This window comes from Pteropus vampyrus, unplaced genomic scaffold (genome assembly GCF_000151845.1).
Source record: "Pteropus vampyrus isolate Shadow unplaced genomic scaffold, Pvam_2.0 Scaffold126, whole genome shotgun sequence".
Taxonomy (NCBI): Eukaryota; Metazoa; Chordata; class Mammalia; order Chiroptera; family Pteropodidae; genus Pteropus; species Pteropus vampyrus.
In genome coordinates, this window is record NW_011888907.1 from 728,758 (window position 1) to 750,568 (window position 21,811).

At 55.2% G+C, this 21,811-nt stretch overlaps 1 protein-coding gene and 1 pseudogene across 1 annotated transcript in view; one reads left to right on the top strand and one right to left on the bottom strand.

The window, feature by feature from the left end:
- Positions 1-632: 632 nt before the first annotated feature.
- BMP1 (bone morphogenetic protein 1) overlaps positions 633-21,811 on the bottom strand; it is a 30,671-nt gene continuing 9,492 nt past the window's right edge. The window contains 12 exon segments of the mRNA XM_023534474.1: positions 633-1,179; positions 3,062-3,312; positions 4,913-5,126; positions 5,509-5,636; positions 8,793-8,918; positions 12,792-12,972; positions 13,382-13,542; positions 14,280-14,405; positions 15,682-15,877; positions 16,006-16,151; positions 16,426-16,542; positions 17,974-18,076. Of these exon segments, the coding sequence (XP_023390242.1) occupies positions 1,045-1,179; positions 3,062-3,312; positions 4,913-5,126; positions 5,509-5,636; positions 8,793-8,918; positions 12,792-12,972; positions 13,382-13,542; positions 14,280-14,405; positions 15,682-15,877; positions 16,006-16,151; positions 16,426-16,542; positions 17,974-18,076 (1,884 nt within the window). The 3' untranslated portion in view covers positions 633-1,044.
- On the top strand, positions 15,312-15,430 carry LOC111744063 (annotated as a pseudogene).

Genomic DNA, 21,811 nt, shown 5'->3' on the forward strand with positions numbered 1-21,811 from the left:
GATGCCAGTGTTCTGGCTTCTGATGAGCTCCCATAGCCAGACACCCTCACAGCCCACCCTTCCTCAAACACAGAGGCAAAAAACCTAGCTGGATACCGGATGGACAGACACACAACTATCCCTTCTTGCATACCTCCTCCCTCCCCACCAAACAGCCTTTTACAGAATGTTCCACCCCTCCCATTGTGAGGGAGGGTTATGTGCAGTGTGTGTACCCGGGGTGCCTACAGGCTGGTGTGTGAGGCGGCTGTGTTTATGTGTGCCCGAGTGTGAAATCACACCCTCAGGGGTCCTGAAATAGAAAAGAGGAAGGGCAGCCAGTAAGGCCAGGTGTCCTGGCCGGGGGCCACTCCAGACACAGCGAGCCTGCACATCTGGAACGAGACTCCCCCGCCCGCTCCCACCACGTCCCAGACAGCATCTGGCACAGGATACCGGCTGTAACACTTTCGGTTTATTGGCTGGGATGCCCTGGTGTGGCTGACCAGCCACTGGGCCTGAGAGAAGCCCTGTCTTGCTCCCCACCCCTCCCCTTCACCCACCCCCCACTATGGCTCCTGTGGGACACGTACAGAAACTCACGCCCCAGGAAACTGCGGGAAGTGGGGGTTTAAAATAAAACCAAACGAGGCTGGGGAAGGGCTGGGACATGTATATTACAATGAGGATACGCACCGGCTATACACAATCCAGCGCGTAGAGATGGGCAGGGAAGGTGGGCGGGTCCAGCTGACAGACCCTCTCCCCACCGGCCGGCCCCCACGGAAGAATGGCCACTTCAAGTGTCTCAGTGAATGCTCTGGCTCCCTGGCCCTGGCCCCTCACTCTGGTGGGGGCGGGGGAGGAAGGGGTCTGGGGAAGTGGCTCATGAAGTAGTCCAAGTCCCCGCCTCCTGAGGACAGCCTCACCTGGACCATCGGCCCTGCAGGTCCTGGAGCCTCGGGGGCAGGGATGGGATGCCCACCTTCTGTGCGCCCCCACTGTCCGGTCCAGGTGACCAAGGGCAGCAGGCCTTGTGTCCCTGCCGACGTGCGAGGGCAGTGGTCACTTCCTGCTGTGCAGCGTGTCTTGAAACTTGGTGCTGGTGTAGCGCAGGTGGAAGCCTTTTTTGGTGATGGTGTCGTCGGAGTGGAATCTCACCAGGACAGAGTCTCCTGCCGAGTACACCTCCTCCGGGGGCTGACAGAGCAAAGGCCTGTGCGTGAGGCTGAGGACAGGAGCCAGGGCTGCTATTTTCCCTCCCCAAAGTCCCCAGCTCTAAGGAAGGTGGCAGCTCCGACTTTCGCCAGATCCTGCAGCCCCTGGAAGCAGGAGGAAGACCCTTTTAAGGGGAGTTTAATGGGGAACCCAGAGGAGGACAGAAAGCAGGGGGCAGAGGAGCTTGTCTTAAGTCCAGAGTCGGACTGCCATTCTCAACCCAGCTCTGCTACTAACTAGTTAGTTGCGAAGTTTAGGCAAGGCACTGTCTCTTTGGGTTTTGCTTCCATCAAGTGCAAACAGGACCAAATGCTACCTGCTCTTCATGCCTAGAAGGGCTAGGGGTCGGGGCACATGAGTGGATGGTTGTGAAGAATTCTGCAAAGGGAGCAGGTTCTCTGAGAGGCTACCTTATCGGTGTCCCAGCTGTTTCTTGAAGACCGGATGGCTAGGTCCCCCAGACCCGGACTCGGCTGCCTCCCTCCTAACTGCCCCTGGTTCTGGCCATCGTCAGCTCCAGGTGACATCCCTTCCCAGGCTCCTGCAAGTCTCTCCTCACCTCTGCATGCAGGCCCTCAGAGTGAGAGCCACCCACAGAGCACTAGCACACAGATGCCCTGGCCCTCAGGATGTAGAAAGGATCGTTTTTGAGAACCTTGGGGACATTTGCAGCAACCACGCCAGGAAGCCCTGACAGGATTGGGTTCCTTCCCCGGGTCCCAGCCTGGTGGAAATCTCTGGAAGAAGCTACCTGAGACACCCAAATGTGCCAGATCAAGAGTTACATAGGGTAAAGTGGGGGAGAGGACAACAGCTTGGTACCCAGGGGACTCCAGAGCCACTGAGTCAGACAGGCAAGGAGGCTGTGTGCTCCGCTCCCTGCCCCACCTCCCCACCTCTCACCCTGCCTAGTTCTTGCTACTCAACAGAGAGAGGCTGGAGCTCTGCTCCTAAGGGGAGGTTTGCCACAACGCTGGCTCCAGCAGCTGATGCAGCTCTGGAAAGTTTCGCCCTTCCTGGGGCACGCGGGCTGCCTGGAGCACAGCAGTGAGAGGTGGGGACCACTGAGGTGACGGGAGGAAGGCGTGTCTGGGTGTGTGCATGAGTGTGAGTGCACGTGCAAGTGTGTGTGTGTGTGTGTGTGTGTGTGTGTGTGGAATGGGAAGAAGACAGTGTTCTCTGGAGGACAAAACTCAAAAAACAAAAACAAAAGAAGCCACAAGCTGTGACTGGGAGGAAAGTAGATCCACCTTTGTGGTTTTCCTGTGGCCTTAGTTAAAACCCCGTCAAGCACACTGCATGTGTGGCATCTGCTTGGACAGCAGCACCAATGGCTTTGGGACCACTGGCCTCTCCGGGAGAGGAGAAGCTGGCCGTGGAAGAGATCAGGGTGTTTTTACAGCTCGGCCAAAATGGTTGGTTAGTGGGGCTCAGCTCAGGCCCAGCCCTGGCTATGGCCCCAAGCTCTGACCCCACTCCAAGTCCCGGTGAGCTAGCTGCCTCGAGACTGGGACAAGGGAACGGGGGGCGGGGGCGGGGGGAGCCGAGAGAACTCCATCCTCCACCTTCCTCCCTGGATGCAAGCTGCCCTGGAGGCTCAACCAAAGCAGTGTTGAGCAGGCTTGGGTGAGGGCAGGGCCTGTCTTGGAGGCTGCAGGAATCTCTGTGTTGCCCCAAAAGGACTGGGTTGACTGGGCGGGGACAGCCCAGGGCGGGGACAGCCCAGGGCAGGGCAGGGCAGGCCGCTGCCAGCAGCCACCCAGCAGGCTGGGTCTCCCGGCTCCAGTCGAGGGCCAGCGCCCCAAGCCTGCAGGGGCACGGGCTGGCACCAGGTCCGTGGGTTGGGGAGTCTGCGGGGCCTCACCCCTGAGCCGCAGTAGCGCCCCAGTCTGGGGGCTGTGCTGTCGTAGCCATCGAAGAGCTCCATGTAGTCGTAGCCACAGTCGGTCTCCTCTTCCACCTCGAAGGTCTGGAATACGAGCTCCACGCCGTAGCCTTCCTCCGCGACGATGACCCACTCGCAGTCCACCCCCCCGGGGTAGTTGTTGTCACCAAACTGGGCGTGGGAGTAAAGATCCTTGGACTTCACCTCGGCCCGCACCTGGCCTCCACACTCTGCAGGGACAAGAGGGCCCATCACTCCCTGAGTGTGGCCACCGGCAGGCGCCGCACCTCACCACGCTGGCTCTACTGGCTGGAGGCCCTGGGAGAGGCCACGTGGCTGGCGAGAGCTGGGCTTGGACCTGGCCCAGGATCTGGCCCAGAACACGTGACTGCTGCTCTGCCTCTGGTTGGGGCCCACGGAGGCCGGGAACACACACAGGGCAGGGGCAGCTCAGCGGAGGCTGAGGACGGCAGGCTTGTTGAAAGAGGACATTGCTAGTTTGCTCCAGCCGATGGCTGTCATGGATGCATGTGGGCTCTGCGCTGCTGGAGCCTCCATTCTTAGGAAAGAGGGCGTATATCTAGATTTTACACAAAAACTCCTGATTTTTAAATGCTGGCTCACATTTTTTTAAAAACAAAGCATGGGCCAAACACAGCAGGTCTGAGGGCCGGATGGAGTTCCAGCCTCCATTCTGTGACCCTGTGCTGGGAGGAGAAAAAAAAGCATGCGGGGCAGGGCCAACAGCAGCCACCCTCCTGGGGACACCATCGGCCTCTAGGACACCTGGTACTCACCTCTCCCTGGAAGGGTCAGGGGCGGGGCTTAGGGCAGGGGCTGAGTCGAAGGTGGGGAGGGTAAGCTCATCAGCCCTAGGGACTCCCCAGCAGGTGGCTGAAGACCTACCTACAAGGAGCCTAGGAAGCCCGGTCTGACACTCTGTCTGACATTACAGGCCTCCCAGAACTTTCCTCCAGCCTTTCTCTGCCCGTTCCCAATTCGATCCTGGCCTCATGCCTCTATTGCTCTGGCTAAACCAAGTGACTTCTGGTCACCTGTATACACCCAGAGCTATCCTAGGGCTATGACTGTCCTCGGGCTCCTCCCCCTGCTGGAATGACCCCACCAGTCACACCCAGAGCTCTGCCCTTATCACGTTTGTCTCCTGAAGTAATTATCTGTGTGAGTCCTGTCTCATTCCTGGACACTGAGTTCCCAGGGTGGGAGCGATGAAGGGCTCAGGCCTGATGCATTCCCTTGGGCTCCCAGGGCCTTCTTGAATAGGGCCGGAGCTCCACAAATGGTTGTTAAATAAGGGACGAATGAACGCAGAGTAAGCTGCTCGAGGACTAAGATGTTCGTCTGCTTTGTTCATTGTGTGACCCGCGCTTAAAAGGCTGCCTCATACATGTTACCTATTAGTAAATACGTATAGAATGAATGAACCCGTAAATTCGGGGGTTTGGAATGTGGGGGGACAGCTGCACACTCAAGTGTCCTAGCACTGGGGACTCTAGAGAGCCCCTCCCCATCCCTGGGTTCCCTACCCCCTGTTGTCACTGCCCCCTGGAGGGCCCCCTTCACAGTCCTTAATTAGGAGCTTGCCTTCCTCAACCAGGGAGCTCCCCCTCTGCTCCCTTGGCCTCGCCCTCGGCACATGCTGTCTCTCCAGCCAGGCTGCAGGCTCCACTGGCCTGCGGCGTCCCAAGCTCTCTGTGACCCCCCACGGCGCCAGGGCCTGCCTTTGACACTGGGATCGGCAGATGCCTCCAGAACAAACGGTGGCATGAGAGCCCGGCAGCCCAGCGGCCTGGCCGGCGGTGGCCTCACCTGTGGAGTGGGAAGCCTGGAAGCCCTTCTTCTGGACAGAGTTGTCGGAGAAGAAGCGCAGGAACATGCGGCTGCCTGTGGCCACGACGGGCTCTGGTTTCTTGCTCCCGCAGAAGCGGCCCAGGATGGGGGCCTTGGCGTCACGCCCGTCATACACCTCCAGGTGGTCATAGGCGCACTCGGGCTGGGACTCGATGTCTATCTCAAGTAAGGTCTGGGGGACATGGGGCAGGAGGGCAAGTTAGGAATGTGTCTGGGGTGGGCAGCAGGTGGCCCCAGCCCCAGGCCTCCAGACTGCAGCTCATAGGTTCCCCGGGGGAGTGGCCACTGCTGGTGAATGGCAGTGAGGCAAGACCCGGGAATGGGGAGGTGGCAAGGACACCCCCAGTGTACACCGGAGAAGGGCCTCTGTCCAGACCAGACTGGGGTTCGCACAGGATGGCAGCCCTGTGGGCTGGGCCAGGCCATCAGCCTATAGCCGACACTGCTCTGGGCAGAGCTTCTGAGTGACCCAGGGCTTCGGAGTTGACAGGAAATAGGTGACGGCCACATGGGGGACTAGGGCGCCCACGTAGGCTGGTGAGTGGGCGCCTTACCAGCTTGACCCGGTGCCCAGGGGTACTTGAGATAGCCCAGGTACACTCCTTCTTGCTGGGATATTTGTCAGGCCAGTTGGGGCTGGTGATGGTGCCACTGGTGGATGTCACCTTGTGGTCACAGCCGGCTGTGGGAGGTGAGCGAGAGGAAGGGGATCAGCAGGGACCCCAATGTTCCACTGCCTCCTATGCAGAAGAGAAGAAAGTCCCTCCTTCCTGTCCACTTCACTTCTTCTCTCTTTTGTCCCCCATGTAAAAACTGACTGAACTCACATTAGTTACTCACACCCGGGGAAACAGCTGGTTGTTTCCAAGAGAGGCCCCACCTGGCAGCATCCATAGAGCCACGCTCACAGGTGCCCCAGTGTAGACCTCTGGACCGTTGACGTCATTTGTCCACACCACCTCCGCCCTCCGCGATGCTGTCATTGTCTGATCTCCTGCCACAGCTCCATGTTCACAGAAGACTTTGGCACCCGACTCAGTTATCTCCGCCCCACTCCTGCTGCCCTCCTCGGTGATGTCAACAAACACGCGGACGGTCCACCCTCCATGCCGGCCTCTCAGCCTCTGACCTCAGCTCTACCGGTTCTTATCTCCCTCCTGTTGAAGCACCCTTGCTCATGACCTCACCCCAGGCCGCGCCATCACCCGAGGTTGGTGGGTGTCAGCCCCTCTCCATGGCCACCTCGCGTCCTTCCAGGGCACTCAGGCCCTCGCTTTCCCAACAGCGCTTTCTCAACTTTAGAGAGAGCTCCAAGGCCCCGATCCTTCCAGTTTCTCTCAGTGTTCCCTCCCTGATTGACTTAACTTGCTTCCCTATCCAGCTGGACTACGTGGCCGACCGGCCTGACTGCTCATCAGCACGCCACGCTTCCGCTGGGCCATCCTGGAAAACCCTGTCCGTAGTTGCCAATCGCGGTGGGCCCCAAACCACTTGACACTCTTGGATTTGTCTTTCGCCAGCTCCATCTCTCGCCTCCTCAGCAGTGGCTCCACACCTTCACCCTCTCACCTCCCAGCAGACCACCTCCCCTCCTGCCTCCCTGAGGAAATCAGGGCCTCAGATGTGAAGGGTCTCCACTGCCAGACCCGACCCGCCAGCTCTCTTTCCCTGCCTCCACCGTCTCTCCTTCCCTGTCTCAGAGAAGGCGCCCCTCCTCTCCGGCTGGAATGGATTCTCTTTCTGTGAGCTGGAGCTCATCTCTGCCCACCATCTGCAGAACCGTGTACCACAAATTGCCCACTCTCACCCTCTGCCAGCTCTGCCAGCCTGAGCCTTCCTGAGCCGTGCGCTTCCTAAACCAGCTCTCCCCCCGCCCTGTATTCCCCTCCAGCTGCCACCCAGCCTCTCTCCTATTCTTCTCAGCCAAGCTCCAGGAAAACTTTCTATCACCACATCCTCACTACTTATGGCTCCTTGATCCGCTGCCAGCCATCTGCTTTCTGCCTCTGAAAAGTGTGGCCTCCCAAAGAAATTTAAAAGCTGGTACTCATTATTCCTTATTATCATCCAGTCTAGGTCCCTCTAGGAAAAGTGGGCAGCCAGTGCACTGCAGGGCTGGGGCGAAGAAAGGGACGGGTGGGGTGCAGACCGTACAGCTGTACCTATAGGGTGAGGGCACAGGGTGAGTGCACAGCCCCGAGGACCAGGAGAGAAGTGGTGCTGTCAAAGGCTGTCCAGTGGCCCTAGTGGAGGCAGGTGGAGGCGGGTGGATCTCCTGGTCCTCCCTGTGTGAGCTACGAGCTGTTTCATTGCCCCTCTGCAGGACCCTGTGTTTACACACGCAGCCCTCCTCCATTCCTACCTTGGTCTTCCATGACCTCTACTTTTTCTTGCACACCCACTTCTCTCCCCAGCTGGACTGCAGTCTCCTTGGGAGCAGGGGGCCTCCCTCCTTTCTTGAATCCCCTACAGAACCTGGCACAGCACTGTACCTCCTCAGGGGTTTAGGAAATACTGGCTGATTTGTAATCAGCCTGTCCCTTGAGTAAGATACCACGAGCGCTTCTACGGGCCATCTTCCCAAGAAGTTTAAACCCTCTCTTGCTATCTCTCATTGATGTCGACGCTGAGGGTTCTTTGGCAAAACCCTCTTTTTCACAGAGGGGACAGAGATAAAATGAAGTGTAGACAACATCAGAATAAGGTCCCCTCTAACTAAAAGACGTGGGGGCTCCACGAGTTAGGAACTCTATTTGGGGAGCCTGAGGTGACCAGGTTGGAAGCCTCTGAGTGTTGGGTCACTGTCGAGTGCTTCAATTCTGTTTATTCTGGCCAGCAGTTTGATTATACCTTGGTTGTCTACCTGATAATGGTAGGACAATACATGTGTCAGCCACTGTGCTAAATGCTCGAAGCATGATCTACGAGGCTTAGTACCCTGCAAAGCAGGTACCATTTTTTATCATCTCATAGGTGAGGAAACTGAAGCTCAAAGAGGTGAAGTGACTCACCCAAAGTCACACAGAGATTCAGTGGCAGAGAGTCTGCATTGTGCTGGGGGGCCAGTTTGTCCCCAGCAGGCAGGGACCGCAACGGAATTAACGCCTTGGAATAGGCCAGTGTCGTTTCATGTCCAAAAGGTACCAGATGAGGTTGGGGATGACATGAGGGCTGTTTTCAAATATCTGCAGGGCTTCAGTGTCTGGGAGGCAGCGGCCCTTTTGAGTGTCCCCAGGATAAGCAGTGTGACCAAAAACAGTGACATGCACGATTGTGCTTGTGATGAGCTGCTTGGGCCCCTTTGTAGCCCCATGCCCCGACTAGGTGGGTGATATTACCATCTACATGTCACACAGGAGCAAACCAAGGTGCAGAGAGAAGTCAGTTATCCGAGGGTGCACAGCTTGCTGAGTGGCAAGGCTGAGCCAGGCAGCCTGGCTCCAGAGTCTGTGCTCCTAACTGCTATCCAGTCTTGCCTCTCAGCCAGAGGGAGGTTTCAAAGAGAGGGACTTGGACATGGATTTGAGGAAGCACCGACCACCAGAACAGCCTAAAAATGGAGACTGCGGGCAGCTGTGAGCTCCTCCTCTCTTGACACGCAGAAGGAGAGACCAGAAGTACATGTGGCTCGGATAGTGCTAGGACTAGGGGGATCTATGCACCCGGCAGGAAGTGAAGTCGGGTGACCCCAGAGGTCACTCAGCTCGAGTATAAACTGAGCCCAATGAGATGGCGCCTCCGAACTCCCATTCCCCAGCCTTTGGTCCCACAGGTCCACACGCCGCAGGCAGTGCTAGGTGCCCAGCAGGCTCTGGACCCCGACACGGGCATCGCTTACCTTCCTTGCAGTCATGCTTATTGTCATGGAGGACAAAGCCGCTGCGACACTGACACTCGTAGCTGCCGAAGGTGTTGACGCAGTCTTGCTGGCAGCCACCATTATCCTTGGAGCACTCGTCCTTGTCTGCAGGGGAGCAAACAAGGGCAGATGCCGGGTCTGCGCAGGGCTAAGGTCCGGGCAGTCACCCCAGGGGAAGTGGGAGGCCTGGCTGGGCTTCCTCCCCCCCCGGGGGCTGGGCGGGGAGTGAGAGGCCGATGGGCTCCGGCACTGCGTCGAGCGGAGCCAGCCGAGTGGGGCCCAACTGTGGGGAGAGAAAGGAGGAGGGGGGCGGAGGGAGGCCTAGGTCTGGAGCTGACCGGCATGGGAACCCTCTACCATTACCTGCTTACTGGACAGACGGACAAGTGGAAAAACAGACACATGGACAAGCAGACTGCAAGAGAAAGGAGCAGGACGCAGGGGTCCCTCTTTTACTTCACAACAGGAAATGTCACAGACACCATCAAAATGGGAGGGAGCGGGGCAGGGAAGACCCCCTGTCCACACGAGGGGGACAGTGGGGAGGCAAAGAGCACCAGTTCTGTCCGGCCAGAGGGAGGCAGGCCGGAGTGGCAGAGCGGAGGTGGGGCTGGGCGGCACCGAAGCCCCCATCCCATTCTGTCCAAGGTGAGGTTCCTGAGTGTAACAAAGGGTCCGGGAGGCCTGGCAGGCCTCACTGGGGGGTCCGGTTTCTTTTCTGTACTCGGAATTTGAGCTGGTGGGGTCGTCCCCGAGGGGGCTGCAGAGCCGGCCTCTTTTCTGAAACGAGAGAGAGAAGGAGAAAAGGGACCGAGGGGTGGGGGCGGAGGGCAGGGACCAGACGGGGGCGGCAGTGAAAACCAGACCCAGGGCCTTGGCGGCAGCTCCACGGGCCAGAGCGGGAAGGCAGCAGGGACCACATGCAGGACAGCCATGTCCGGTGCAGCCAGGTCACAGAGGGGTGGCAGGCGGTGGGAGCACAGCGACAGGGGATGGGCGGATGAGGAGAAAGCCTGTGGCAGGGAGCAGGCCTACAGGGGTGGGCATGAGGTCTGTACCCCGGGGGACAGAAACGGTCTCCGGCAGAGGGGAGCAACAGTCCGCGGAGAGAGCGAGCTCGGCTGCCTCATTCTGGCTGCTGCGGCTACGGAGTATGTGAGACACACACCGCTCACGCCAACGCACCCACAGACACAGGAGCCCCTCACGGATGTGCTGCACAGACACTGCTCACAGATTCACACATACGTGTGCACAGGATACACAAACCCCCTCACACACAGATACACGGGCAGACACGGATAACACATGCACACTCATTAGTAACCATCCCCCCATCTGCGTACACGTGCAACCAAGAGAAACACACTCAAATGTGCTTTCGCCTATGGCTGCTCACATTCCGGCGGACCCGCACGTGTACTCTCCCGCGAACACACACACGTGTGCACTGATACAAACACATGGTCACAGAGGCACGTGTATGTCACACCCACATATTCGCCAGTCTGTCTGTGGTCACTCTGGGGACCATGTGCCTGGCACAAAGGCAGGCGTTCAGGGAAGGCATGTAGATTGAATAGACACCCAGAACTCCAGAGATGAACTGTGAGGTAGAAAGATGCCTGCTAGCATTCAAACATCTAGGTGGGGTCTGTGACGAGGGGAGCCCTGTTCCCGGTCTCCGTCAGGAGAGGGGCCTGAGGGCTAGAGCACTGGCTCCCAGAAGGCCCTGCTTCTCCAGTCCGTTCTCAGGGAGGCCAGACCCCTTGTGGTCTGCAGCACAGGGCCAAGGGGTGGAGTTCCCAAGTCCCACTGCAGGGCTCCTCCTCAGTCAGAGCATCACAGGGACCCTGGTTGAGGGCCTGTGGAACTGCCTGTGCACTAGCCCTGCAGGAAAGTGAGAGTGAGGGGCACCCTATGACCATCCTGGGGTGTCCCCTAGGAGCTCGCCAGTAACTATGCTGGCCGCTCATGGACTGAGCAAAGATTTCCCTGAAATGTCTTCCTTGTACTTACACCCCAAATACCAAGTCCAGGGTCTGGTACATAGTGGGGTTGAGAAATACTTGCCCGATGAATGAGTGAGTGGGTAAATGAATGGAGGAATGAATGAATGAGAGAAAAGTGAGTCCTTGAGGAAGGCCTGCTTTAGCGTCCCAGGACAGGGCCTTGACATGGTGGGGCCCAGACACCATGGGTGGGGGTGGGGTGGGCAGCCTCCCCTCGGAGCCAGGGGGCAGGTTGCAGGAGGGGCGGGAGCAGGGAGTGGGGTGGACACGAGCCCAGACAAGGAGATGGCACTCACCCTCCAGTGCCAAATGCCCCGGAAGGTGGCTGGGGTCAGACTGAAGGTCTTCAGGCTCTTTCTTCTCCTTCTTGGCTTATAGTCTCCTGGCTCGGTGTCCCAAAAGTCCAAAGAGCCCCCTCCTGGGGGGCCAGAGTCAGATGCCCCATGCCCTGAGGCCTGGACCTTGATGCCCACTGGTGAGGGTCTTCTGCAGGTCTCTTGTGCGACAGGGCAATGTGCGTGTGTGCGCGAGGGTGTGCACATGTGTGTGCGCATCTTTGTGCAGGGCTGAGGGTGGGGTGGGCACAGTGCCACGTCAGGGCAGGGCAGTAATCACTGTGGAGAGCCCTGGGAGTTAGGCCTGACAGATGTGGTTTCAATCCCCGTCCCCCTCCAAGACTGGAGAAACAGAAGGGCAGGAAGAGAGGAGAGTAAGCAGGTAATGGTTTCCCTGGGGCCGAGCCCACACCTAAGCAGGTGTTAAGTCCCCTCAGCCCTCTGGGGGGTGCCTCATAGGAGTTTCAGGTGGGCACAGGAAGGAAAGGGGTTTGCACTGCAAGGGGAGGGTCTCAGCAAGCAGAGGTCAGGGGCTGTGGGCACTTTAAGCAGAGCAGGGTGGTTGGCAATGCCAAGCAGGGAACCAGTACACAGGGGCAGTGCATGGCATCCAGGTGGGGTTGGCAGGGGTGTAAGGGGCTGGAGGATGCAGGACCTTGGGCAAAGTTGGCGAGAAGGAAGGCAGCATGGATGGGCCGTGGGCCTCCTGCCTTCCTGCTGCCCCGTGCCCAGCCCACCAGGCTTGCTGGGGATGAGGATTCCTGGGTTGCCCCCACGAAGCCCTTCCACTCTCCCACACTCAGGGCCATGAAGCTCCGGCCCTGTGTTGCCTGTGTCCCGGGTCCTACTGCTTCGGGAAGACTACCAGCTGCCTCACAGCTTAGCCCCAGGGGCAAAGACACGGGGAATGAATACAGCAGGAGAAAGGTCTCCCGGAAGCACTGAAAGTCAAGCTCAGAGAGGCTGGGCAGGGTGGGGCTGACTACCGTTTATGCCACCCAAAGATGGGGCCGTCAAAGGGATTCGACCTCAAGCTTCACATGTGGAAGCTCTCGATAAACTAAATGATACATAAATAAGTAAATACAACCATAATAATAAATAAAATAAATGAACAAAAATTTTTAAATGAATGATAAAGTAATATACAATAAAGTAAATGCTGGACCCAAGAAGGCTTTAGTGTTGGAGGGAGAGTTCTCCGCATGAACTCTCTTGGCGCCTGCAGAATCTGATTAGAGATCTGGCCCACACAGTCCAAAACCAACACCCTCCTGCTCTCCAACACCCTCCTGCTCTCCGCATTCACCTCATGTCCCCAGGCCATGCTTAACTGCCTGCCCCCAAGGCCTGCCCTCTCTCAGGCTCCTGACACCTGGACTGCCTTCTCCCTTCATTTCTGCATGTCTGAATCCTGCCTGTGTCCCGCCTATGTACTGCCAGACATCAGGCCGGCTGCTGTAAAGCCCTGAGGGCTCAGGAATAATGGGGTTCAGGGTGGAGGGACTGGCCTGGTGGTGGAGGGCTAGTGGGGGAGCAGGGGACAGACCTTGCTTCGGGCACCAGGGGGGGCTGGGAGTGCAGGGTGCAGCGGCGGGAAGCAGGGAGGCGGGTTGGGGAGTCAAGGTTACCTGAGAAGAAGTGGGCCTTGAAGCCCTTCTTGGAGACTGTGTTGTCGGACTTGAACTCCACCCGCATGTTGTTGTACTGGGAGGTGATGACCTCGGGCTTCTCAGAGCCACAGAACTTGCCGTGCAGCTTGGAGTCGGCTGTGAGTCCGCTGCGCACCTCCACGAAGTCGTACTTGCACACCTGCAGGGCAGCACAGCTCCAGGCCCACCTCCTCCAGGAAGCCTCTCCTGACCACCCCCACTCAGCAGGCTTCCTGTTCTGTGAGTCCTTTCACCTTAGGTTACCTGCTTTACTGAATCTGACAGCTCAAAACAGTGCCACCGTACTGTCATCAGATGGATCCTCTAGTATTCCCCACACAAGTCCCAGACTTGCCTCCCTCCATAGGCTTCCTGACACCACATCCTTTATTTCCACATGCCGCATGCTCCCTGGTCTTCAAGACCTTCTTCCTTGAGCCCCTCTGCTTTCCTGAATCCCTCACCCCTCTACGCTCTTGGCGTACTTCTTTCAGAGGGTAGGAAGCAGGTACTGAGCCAGGCTCCCATGTCTCAGACTTTCTTGTGTCTCAGCCCCGGGAGGCACTTACGTCATTGCCCTCGGTCTCAAAGAAGTCAAACTGCAGGGAGATGCGGTACTGGGTAGGGGCCACCAACTGCCAGATGCAGTTTTTGTTAGGAGGGTACTCCTTGGGCCAGCCCGGGCTGGTGATGGAGCCGTTGAGCTTGGTGAGGAACCCACCACAGGCAGCTGGGGGCACAAGGGAGGTGGCATCACCTTCCAGAGAAGGTGATGAAGGGCACAAGCTGTGGGCTGGGGTGCCTTAAGGAGGAGCCGGGGGCTTGGGTCTGGTCTCTCCAGAGCATATAGAAGGAGGCATGAGATGGGGGACAAGTGTCTTCAAAGTACAAGGAGCCGAATGTGTACGCGGCCACTTCTATTTTATGCAGGCCAGGGTGTCCGCTGAGAGAGGCAGGGAGAGTGAGGGGCTCCAGGGAGGCAGAGCCAGTGGGCAGTGCGGACTGGGAGGCACGGAGCGGAGGCTGCTCAGAGTTGAGTAGAAAAAAGCCATTCAGCGAGATGGGGCTGAGCTGGAGTCAGTGAGCCACAGTGTGCTGTCTCCAGCCTCTCGAGAACATTTACAGAGAGAGGCCGAAACTCAGTGCCTGTCTGAGAACAGCGGTTTCCAAATTGGAGATAATGACTTCCTGGTGGGTGATGAAATCAATCAGCAGGTCAACATCAGCATTCCAAAAACAGAAGCGGAATGGAAAAAAAGAAAAAACCAGAGTACCTCACTCACCTCTGGTGACAGTGCGTTCTAGGGGATGGAAATAGGAAATGTATCCCTCACGCGTGAGTGGTGAAGAAAGTGCGTGGGAGTCTCAGCTGTCCCAGGAGGGGGTCTGTCCAAGGGCGCGAGGGATCTGGGGAGGGTTCGGAGTCCGGGAGGGAACGGAGTTCTGCGGCAGCCTGGGGGCACTCACCCTCGCAGCGGCGCTTGTCCGGGGCCAGCTCGTACCCAGGGTCACAGCTGCACTTGTAGCTGCCCAGGGTGTTGAGGCACCGCTGCTCACAGCCCCCGCGGTTGGGCCGAGAGCACTCGTCCACCTCTGCCAGTTGGAAGGAAAGAGTGTCAGCGCCTCCCAGGCCAGGGCCTGGGTCCCTCCTCTTGCTTTCTGCTTAAGAGTCAAGTCCGGCGTCCCTCAGGCTTCCTGTGACCTCCCCTGGCCCCATTCCAGAGCAGGAAGTCAGCTTTGAGCCACTCAGCTCTAAAACTATGGCCACCTGGCCCCACCCAGCCCTCCATGGCCACTCAGGACCCACTCAGTCCCCACGAGATGTTTTTTGTGAGAGCTCCAAAGGGACCTTGAAGGAGGGGGACTCCACAGAGCCTTCCTTCCTACCACGCCGGCTGGGCTGGTGACCTACACCATTTATTAGTGCCTCTCTTGTGCAGTTCTTGGCTAAGAACTATTCTTTCATTTCTCCTTCCATCCTTACATGAAGCCTGTGATGGAGAGGCTTTTGCCATCTCCACTTTACAGAGGAAGAAATGAGGTTCAGGAAGAACCCTCTGCCTAAGGTCACACTGGTAAGTTGTCCACGCTGCCCGGCTTCTGCCCGGAGATCCTTTGGTGCTTCCTGCCTCTAGGCCTCATGGGTACTTCTTCTGTACAAACTTTTAGACATAAAAGCAACCTGTGTTGTCATTTCAATTCATAGTCGATCACCTACCATGTCTCAGCTACCTTTACTTAAGTTTGTCATTTACTCAATGAGGTAGGCAGTTTTTCAGTGGGGTTGATCTTTTCTACCCAGTTAGACCATAAATTCAAGGGCAGGGCTCCAGGGCCTATGTGTCCCTCACAGTCTCTGTGTCAAATGGGTAAATGAAAAAGAAATGAAGTTATTACACACTATTCACCACAGCCAAGGTGTGGAAACAGACCAATTGTCCATCAGAAATTGTGCCTATGGTCAGCAATACTGTATTGTACACTTAAAAAGATATTCAAGTCTACAGCCATGCCACCCTGAACAAGCCTGATCCCATCTTTTCTCGGAAGCTAAGCAGGGTCGGGCCTGCTTAGTACTTAGAAGGGAGACCACCTAGGAAGATCAGGTGCTGTAGGCATAAAATAATAAAAATAAAAATAAAAATAAAAATAAAATAAAAAATAAGGGATTGTAAGCTGACAAGGTCCTTGCAATCTGTGAGGTCAACCAAGGGTTGCCTCGTCTAAAGAAAAAGAAAGTTAATCACAGAGTAGTTCGCATGCTAAGATTCTTGCCACAATAAAATAAAATTGAAAAAACAAAAAGAAAGGATGGAGGAGATGGAATGGCCACAGGGTGGGCAGGGTGGGGGAACAGGGAAGGAGGCACCTTTGAAAAAGTTGACGGCAAAGCCAGCCTTGTTAATGGATCCGTCCGAGACGAACTTGAGCCACAGGCGGCTGGACGTGCTCTTGATGTCGTCCGGCTTCTCATAGCCACAGTAGCGCCCGATGAGGGTGCTGCTCTCACTGTGCCCGTCGCGCACCTCCAGGTAGTCATAGGCACAGCTGTCATGGCGCTCGATCTGGGGGCCGGGGGCTCAATCAGCAGGAGGAGCTCCGTTGCCAGGACCCAACACCTGGCAGCCCTCGGGGAGGTAGGCTGTCCCGGGGGCAAGTGGGGCACGAAAGGATCACAGGGTCTCTGACCCACCTCGAAGGACTGGAAGGTGAGGCCCACGTGGAAGCCCTCGGACACTTGGATCCGCCAGATGCAGACTTTGCTGGGCCGGTAATCGTCTGGGTAATTGGGCGACTGGATGTGGCCATTGTCCTTTTTCACATCTCCCCCGCAGATGGCTTTGGGGACACAGTGTGAGGTGGAAAAAAGGGGAGGTCAGTGAGAATGCTCTGCCCTTCTCCAGAGCCCCCTCCCACCTCCTCTGGCCCTTCTCACAATAAAAGCCCCCTAGCTTCCCAATGCTTCCTCCCAACCCCAACCTGGCCAATCCCACTGAGATCTCTGCTTTCTCCCCCATGTGCCCTTAACCTTGCCCCTGGGGCACCAGGAAGGGGGTAGTTCTAGGATGCCCAGGGACCCTATATCTGACTCCCCATTCTTTATCCTCAGTACCTTCGTAGACAGCAAAGAAGCCCTTCCCAACCCAGTTGCTGCTGCTGCGGAATTCGACCCAGAGGCGGCTGTCCGTGGAGACGATAGGCTCGGGAATTTTGCCCCCGCAGAAACGGCCTGTGTAGATGGTGTGGACAGAGGGGACAGTGAGGCCCGAAGTCAGTCCCTTTCCTCTTCTTGTGCCAGGGCTGTCCCTCCAGGAAGCCTGCCCCACCTCTCCGGGGGGCTCAGGGGCTCTGGCCTGGGCACATATTCCCAAGACTGCACACCCTCCAGTGGGCCTGTATCTGGTCCAATGTCCAGTTTGGCCTTGAAGAGCCAAAGACTCCATCTAGAGGATTCCGCGCCCTTGAGGAGTAGGATATGAATGTGTTTCTGGCAGGAAAGGTGAGTCCTCATAATAAACAATTGCACATTAGAGCATATTCCCATCATTACTTATCTTTTCTTATTTGATCTCCATGCAAACAATAAGAATGAACACAGTTTTCCTTGTACATTACAAAGTGTGTCATTGATCAGATGCAGGGGATGCCACAGGACCCCAAATAAACCCCAGGATCCGGGAACTGGGTTAGAAAACTTTGCAATAAAACCTGGTGAGAATCTACACAAGTGGATAAGGCTGGCCATCTGTGGAATTCTTCGTAGTCAAGAATTGACCAGGGATGCTTTGTGTATTCCTAATAAGACGGGTGTTTCCCAACTTTCGGCAAGGGACAGAGGGTGCTGACCTAGGTATGTAAGTTATAAAAATAAACTGCAATCTTGGAAATGATCACGCGTCTGCGGGAGGAAGTGTTGTAATAACAGCTGCCTTGGGTAACTAAGAAAAAGTATTCGAATATCAGCAACCGAGGGGAAAATATGATTAGCAAGGATTGGTCAGCCTGCTACAGGCACAGGCTGTGGTAATGAGCGGTCCTGAGCTACTTAGCATCATGTCCAGATTGGTGAAGGACAATTTATATAGCTCCTTGGGCTTGATGCCAAAACCCTCCTAGAACACTTCTCTTTGCCCTAAGTCTGAGTCTGTTAAAGCATCTTCTTTCCTGTGACCCACTCATTCCCTACTTATTCATTGCCACTCCATCCAGGGAAAAAGCACCCTATTGAACAAGTTTGGGCCATTGTGCCAGGTAGGTAGCCCCCGTGGTGCACCAGGCTGCACTGTGGGCACCCTCAGGCCAGACTTCACAGACAGAGACAAAAGAGCTTCTGAAACTGCTCAGGTGACGAACGGAGCCCGGAACGGTGGGCGGCGTGCAGAATAGCTTTTTCATCTCTCTCTGTCAACTCAGATGACTCCCACAACCCGCACATTGACAGCCACCGGGAGAGAGGCCTGGAAGCCTGTGCTGAGGACCCTGAGTCCAGACTGAGAAAGGGACTTGCCTAAAGTCACAAGGCTAGTTAGTGATGGAGCTAGCAGGCATGGTTCCCACGGCCGGGTGTCGCCCCTGGCCAAGTGTTGTGTCTCAGGGGAGGATAATGTAGTTCTGAGAAGGAATCAGCCACAGAGGAGGCGGGGGTGGGCTGGTGCCTTACCTCGGAGGGGCGCCTTCCTCCAGAAGCCATCTCGGACCTCCACATAGTCGTACCAGCACAGGCGGCTGCGGTACAGGTCCATGGAGGTGAAGTTCAGAATGATCTAGGGGAAAGGGGGTGGGGGCAGAGGAAGAGGGTTACACGGCTCCCCACACCTCACCGTCCTCACCTGCCAGGACGTGAGTGCTGCCCCACTTTCATGAGGCAGTTTGCCATGGGCGATAAATAGTTAAGGGGTTCCAGAAAGGAACTCCTGGCACAGAAACGTCACTCCTTCCCAGCTGTCTGCCTGTTTCGGTCAGCATTCCTCCCAGAAATCCCAGCCAGGCTTCTCTTAAAAATGCATGGCCTCGGGAATATGTGTATGAGATCAGCAGGCTCATTTCACTGATTACCTTAGTAAGGAGCTTTGGGTTAAACAAACCCAGCTCCCCAGTCAACTTAAATCATATAAATCATAGCACCTTTAGAGGAAAGAGGTCTCCTCAGTGAGAGCAAGAGCCCAGGCAGCATGTGGTACTAGGGTCTGGAATGGAAATGAAGAGTCCGGAGAGAAGAGGCAGAGGGAAGACAGACCAAGTCCCCCGTCATCACATATTTATTGAACGCTGATTCTGGGAAGAGGATCACGCTAACTTCGGAGGGGAATCCCTCCTGTGAGTGGGTTTGAGCTACGTCCCTGTCGAGGAGCTTGAGACTTAGAAGGATGAGATATATATATGCATGAAAAGATCATTTCGTGAAAAACTCAGACTCCAGTCACAAGGGCCTGGGTTTGAATCTCACCTCTGCATTTCCTGATGTGAATCTCCGGGTAAATCGCCTAACCTCTTTGAACCTCAGCAACTACTTCATGTGTATAACCAAGAACATCTCATCCTAACACAGGGACAGCCACTGCCCTAAGTGCCTCCCACCCTCATTTCAGCCTCTGAACTCATCAGATGTTCACCTAATCCTGGAGGAATATCTGACACTTTGCAAGTACCAACTGTCCCAGCAGGTGGGCGCATTAATAGGTAGAGAAGCAAACTTTCCAGGAGAGAAACTGCTTCCTTAGTAGTTTCCAGAATGAGCCATAAAGCTTGTTGTGTATTCTGAGTCCGACATGCAGGGACTCCAAAGAACAGTTCACTGTGACCAGTGAGGTGTGTACGGTGGACATATAATGGCCCCAGGGGCTCACCTGTGGGTGCCAGCTGGGCTCCCTGCTGGAAGAGAAGGGGACAAGAAGGTCTGTCTCCCCTCTGGCTCTCTGTACAGTTAGAGGCAGATAGAAAAAGAAGCCAGGATGAAAAAGATCCCAAAGCAGGTGCTGGTGATTGGTGTCTGCAACCAGTGTCAACGCTGTGGCCTGCAACTGGTCAGGGGAGAGCGTCTGGCTCCCAGTCACTCTGTCACACCAACCTCTCCGGAATTCTTGGTGGCCTCAATATCCACGTAGACAAACCTTCCCACTTCGTGGCCTCTCTGTTCCATGACCTCCTTTCCCCCACTCTCTCTGCCCCTTCTCGGCCACATATAGCACATGCCCTAGACCTTATCATTCATAAGCTCGAGTTCATCCACGTGACTCAGTCTTTCCTTGCTCACTCCCTCCGTTCACTGAGCTCACGATCCTGCTGGTTCACTATGACCTTCAATCCACTGAGCCTACAGGATTTCCACTGTCTTTCACATCCAGATCCTCGCATCTCTCCTTACCCAGGCTGGACCTGCGGTCCGTCTCTCTTCTTTTCCTTTCATTCGTAAGTTTAAGTTTATGTTTTTGGGAACCTTTTATTACCTGTGATATCCTGAGATGGAATCGAGATCATGTTTTGAAAAGTATACTGTATTACTCTTGATAATTATTATTAATCATCACTGAGAATATTATTATAAAAATATAAGTCCTGACGTTTCGAAAAACAGAAGTTGAAAATCTGTTCTAAATCTTGCTAAAGAGCCAGTGTCTCAATACCCAATATTTTATCTGTTTAGAAAATGAGTAAATATCACAGAGGAAGTTTAATTCGCTATGGAATCCTCAGTGTATGGCTCACAGTAGTTGCTTAATAAATATTTCTTGAATAGAATTTTGTTTTCAGGAATCTATTCTATAGATCTACTTGCCCAAGTGTATAAAAATATGTTTCAAGATATTTAAGGTAGAATTTTTGAAAACTTGGAAAAACTTAAATCCATATCCATCAATAGAGACCTGCAGGGGATGATTAAATAACTAAATTAAGGGACATCAAGATAATGGCACAATAAGCAGCCATGAAAATGATTGAGTTAGATCTGTATGTGCTGACATAGAATGACCACCACAATTTACTGTTGAGCGAAGGGCAAGTTACAGGAAACCAAACATGCACACACACATACCAGAAGGTTCTAGAAGGACATCATTAGTGTTCTCAATGCTTAGTCATCTCTGAGGAGTGGGATTTGGAGGCAGATCAAGGGGAGACTATTCTCTTTTTACCTTATACATTTCCGTGTCCTTCAAAATTTTTATAACGTGTGGACGTTATATCTAACAAACAGCGAAAATATCTTTTAAAGAGTTCCTGGATAGAAGAAGGAATGCAGAGGGCCGAGTGAGGGCGCTCAGGCTTCTAAACTTGCACCCTCAACAACTACTCTGTGTGGCCTTTCTAGGCCTGCCAATCAATTCTGCTCACCAGCTGCACTAAGAACAGTAGCAGCTGTCCCCTCCCTCCTCGGAAACAACCCTGGCTCTGTCCAGGGTGAATCAGTTCAGACCCTCTGAAGAAACCACACATGCCCCGCCGGCGAACCCCAAAGGGCCCACCCGAGACCTCCTACATGGCAGGAGGAACCAGAGGTCGCCTCGCACAGGAGGAAGAGACCTGCACTGGTGGTCGGGGCATCCTACAGGGAGGCACAGCCGTGGCTAAATTGAGACCGGAGGTGTCTAATTAAGAGTTGTAACAACTTGTCATGTGGAAACAGCTGTGTTCTGGTGGCAGGGCCACTACCCTTTGCCAAAGAAAACCTGGCCAGCTCCACCACTTCCTGGCTGGTGACTTTGGGCCTGTGGCTTAACTTCTTTGTGTCTCAGTGTCTTTGTATGAAAAAAAGGAAGGTGATCCCAACGATTTCCACTGGGGAGTCTGGGGACTGACTGAGATGTGGGGTGCAGTCACCAGGTGCACCCTGCATGTACTCCTCACGTTTGTTGAATGCTCTCAGGAAGAAGCTGGCAGAACATGTTGACCCCTGGGGACCCACAGTCCGGGCTTCAGCCTGATCTTGCTGTGCCATCTCGGGCCCATCATTGAACTCCTCTCTGCCCCCATTTCCTTACCTGTAAGATGGTGATGGGAACAGTGCCTATCTCACAGGACTGAGGGGGAATTAAATTAATATAGGTAAGTTTACAACAGTGTCTGACACGTGTATGTGTCATGAGTATAACATACACACGTGTCACACATGCATACGACAGTGTGTGCCACTCCGTTAACACTAATTTCACTACTGGAGTTGAGTTTGCTTAAGATATTTTGACATTTGAAATGGTTCAAACCAGAATCCTGGAAGCAAGGGCGGCGGGGCGGGGGGCCGGGGGTGGCGAATGGGCCCCAGGAAAGCTGGCCAGGGTTCACCGATTTATCAGATGAGCGAACAGCAGCTAACACTGACTGATCTCCTACCATGTGCAGGCAGCCCTCCAAGCATGTTACGTATATCACCTTGTTTAATCCTCGTATTAACCCCGCAAGGGAGGCACTACCACCAGGCCCATTTCACAAATGGGAAAACAAAGGCATGGAGAGGTTAAACAGCTTCCCCAAGATCACGTATCCAGTCAAGAGCACAGCTG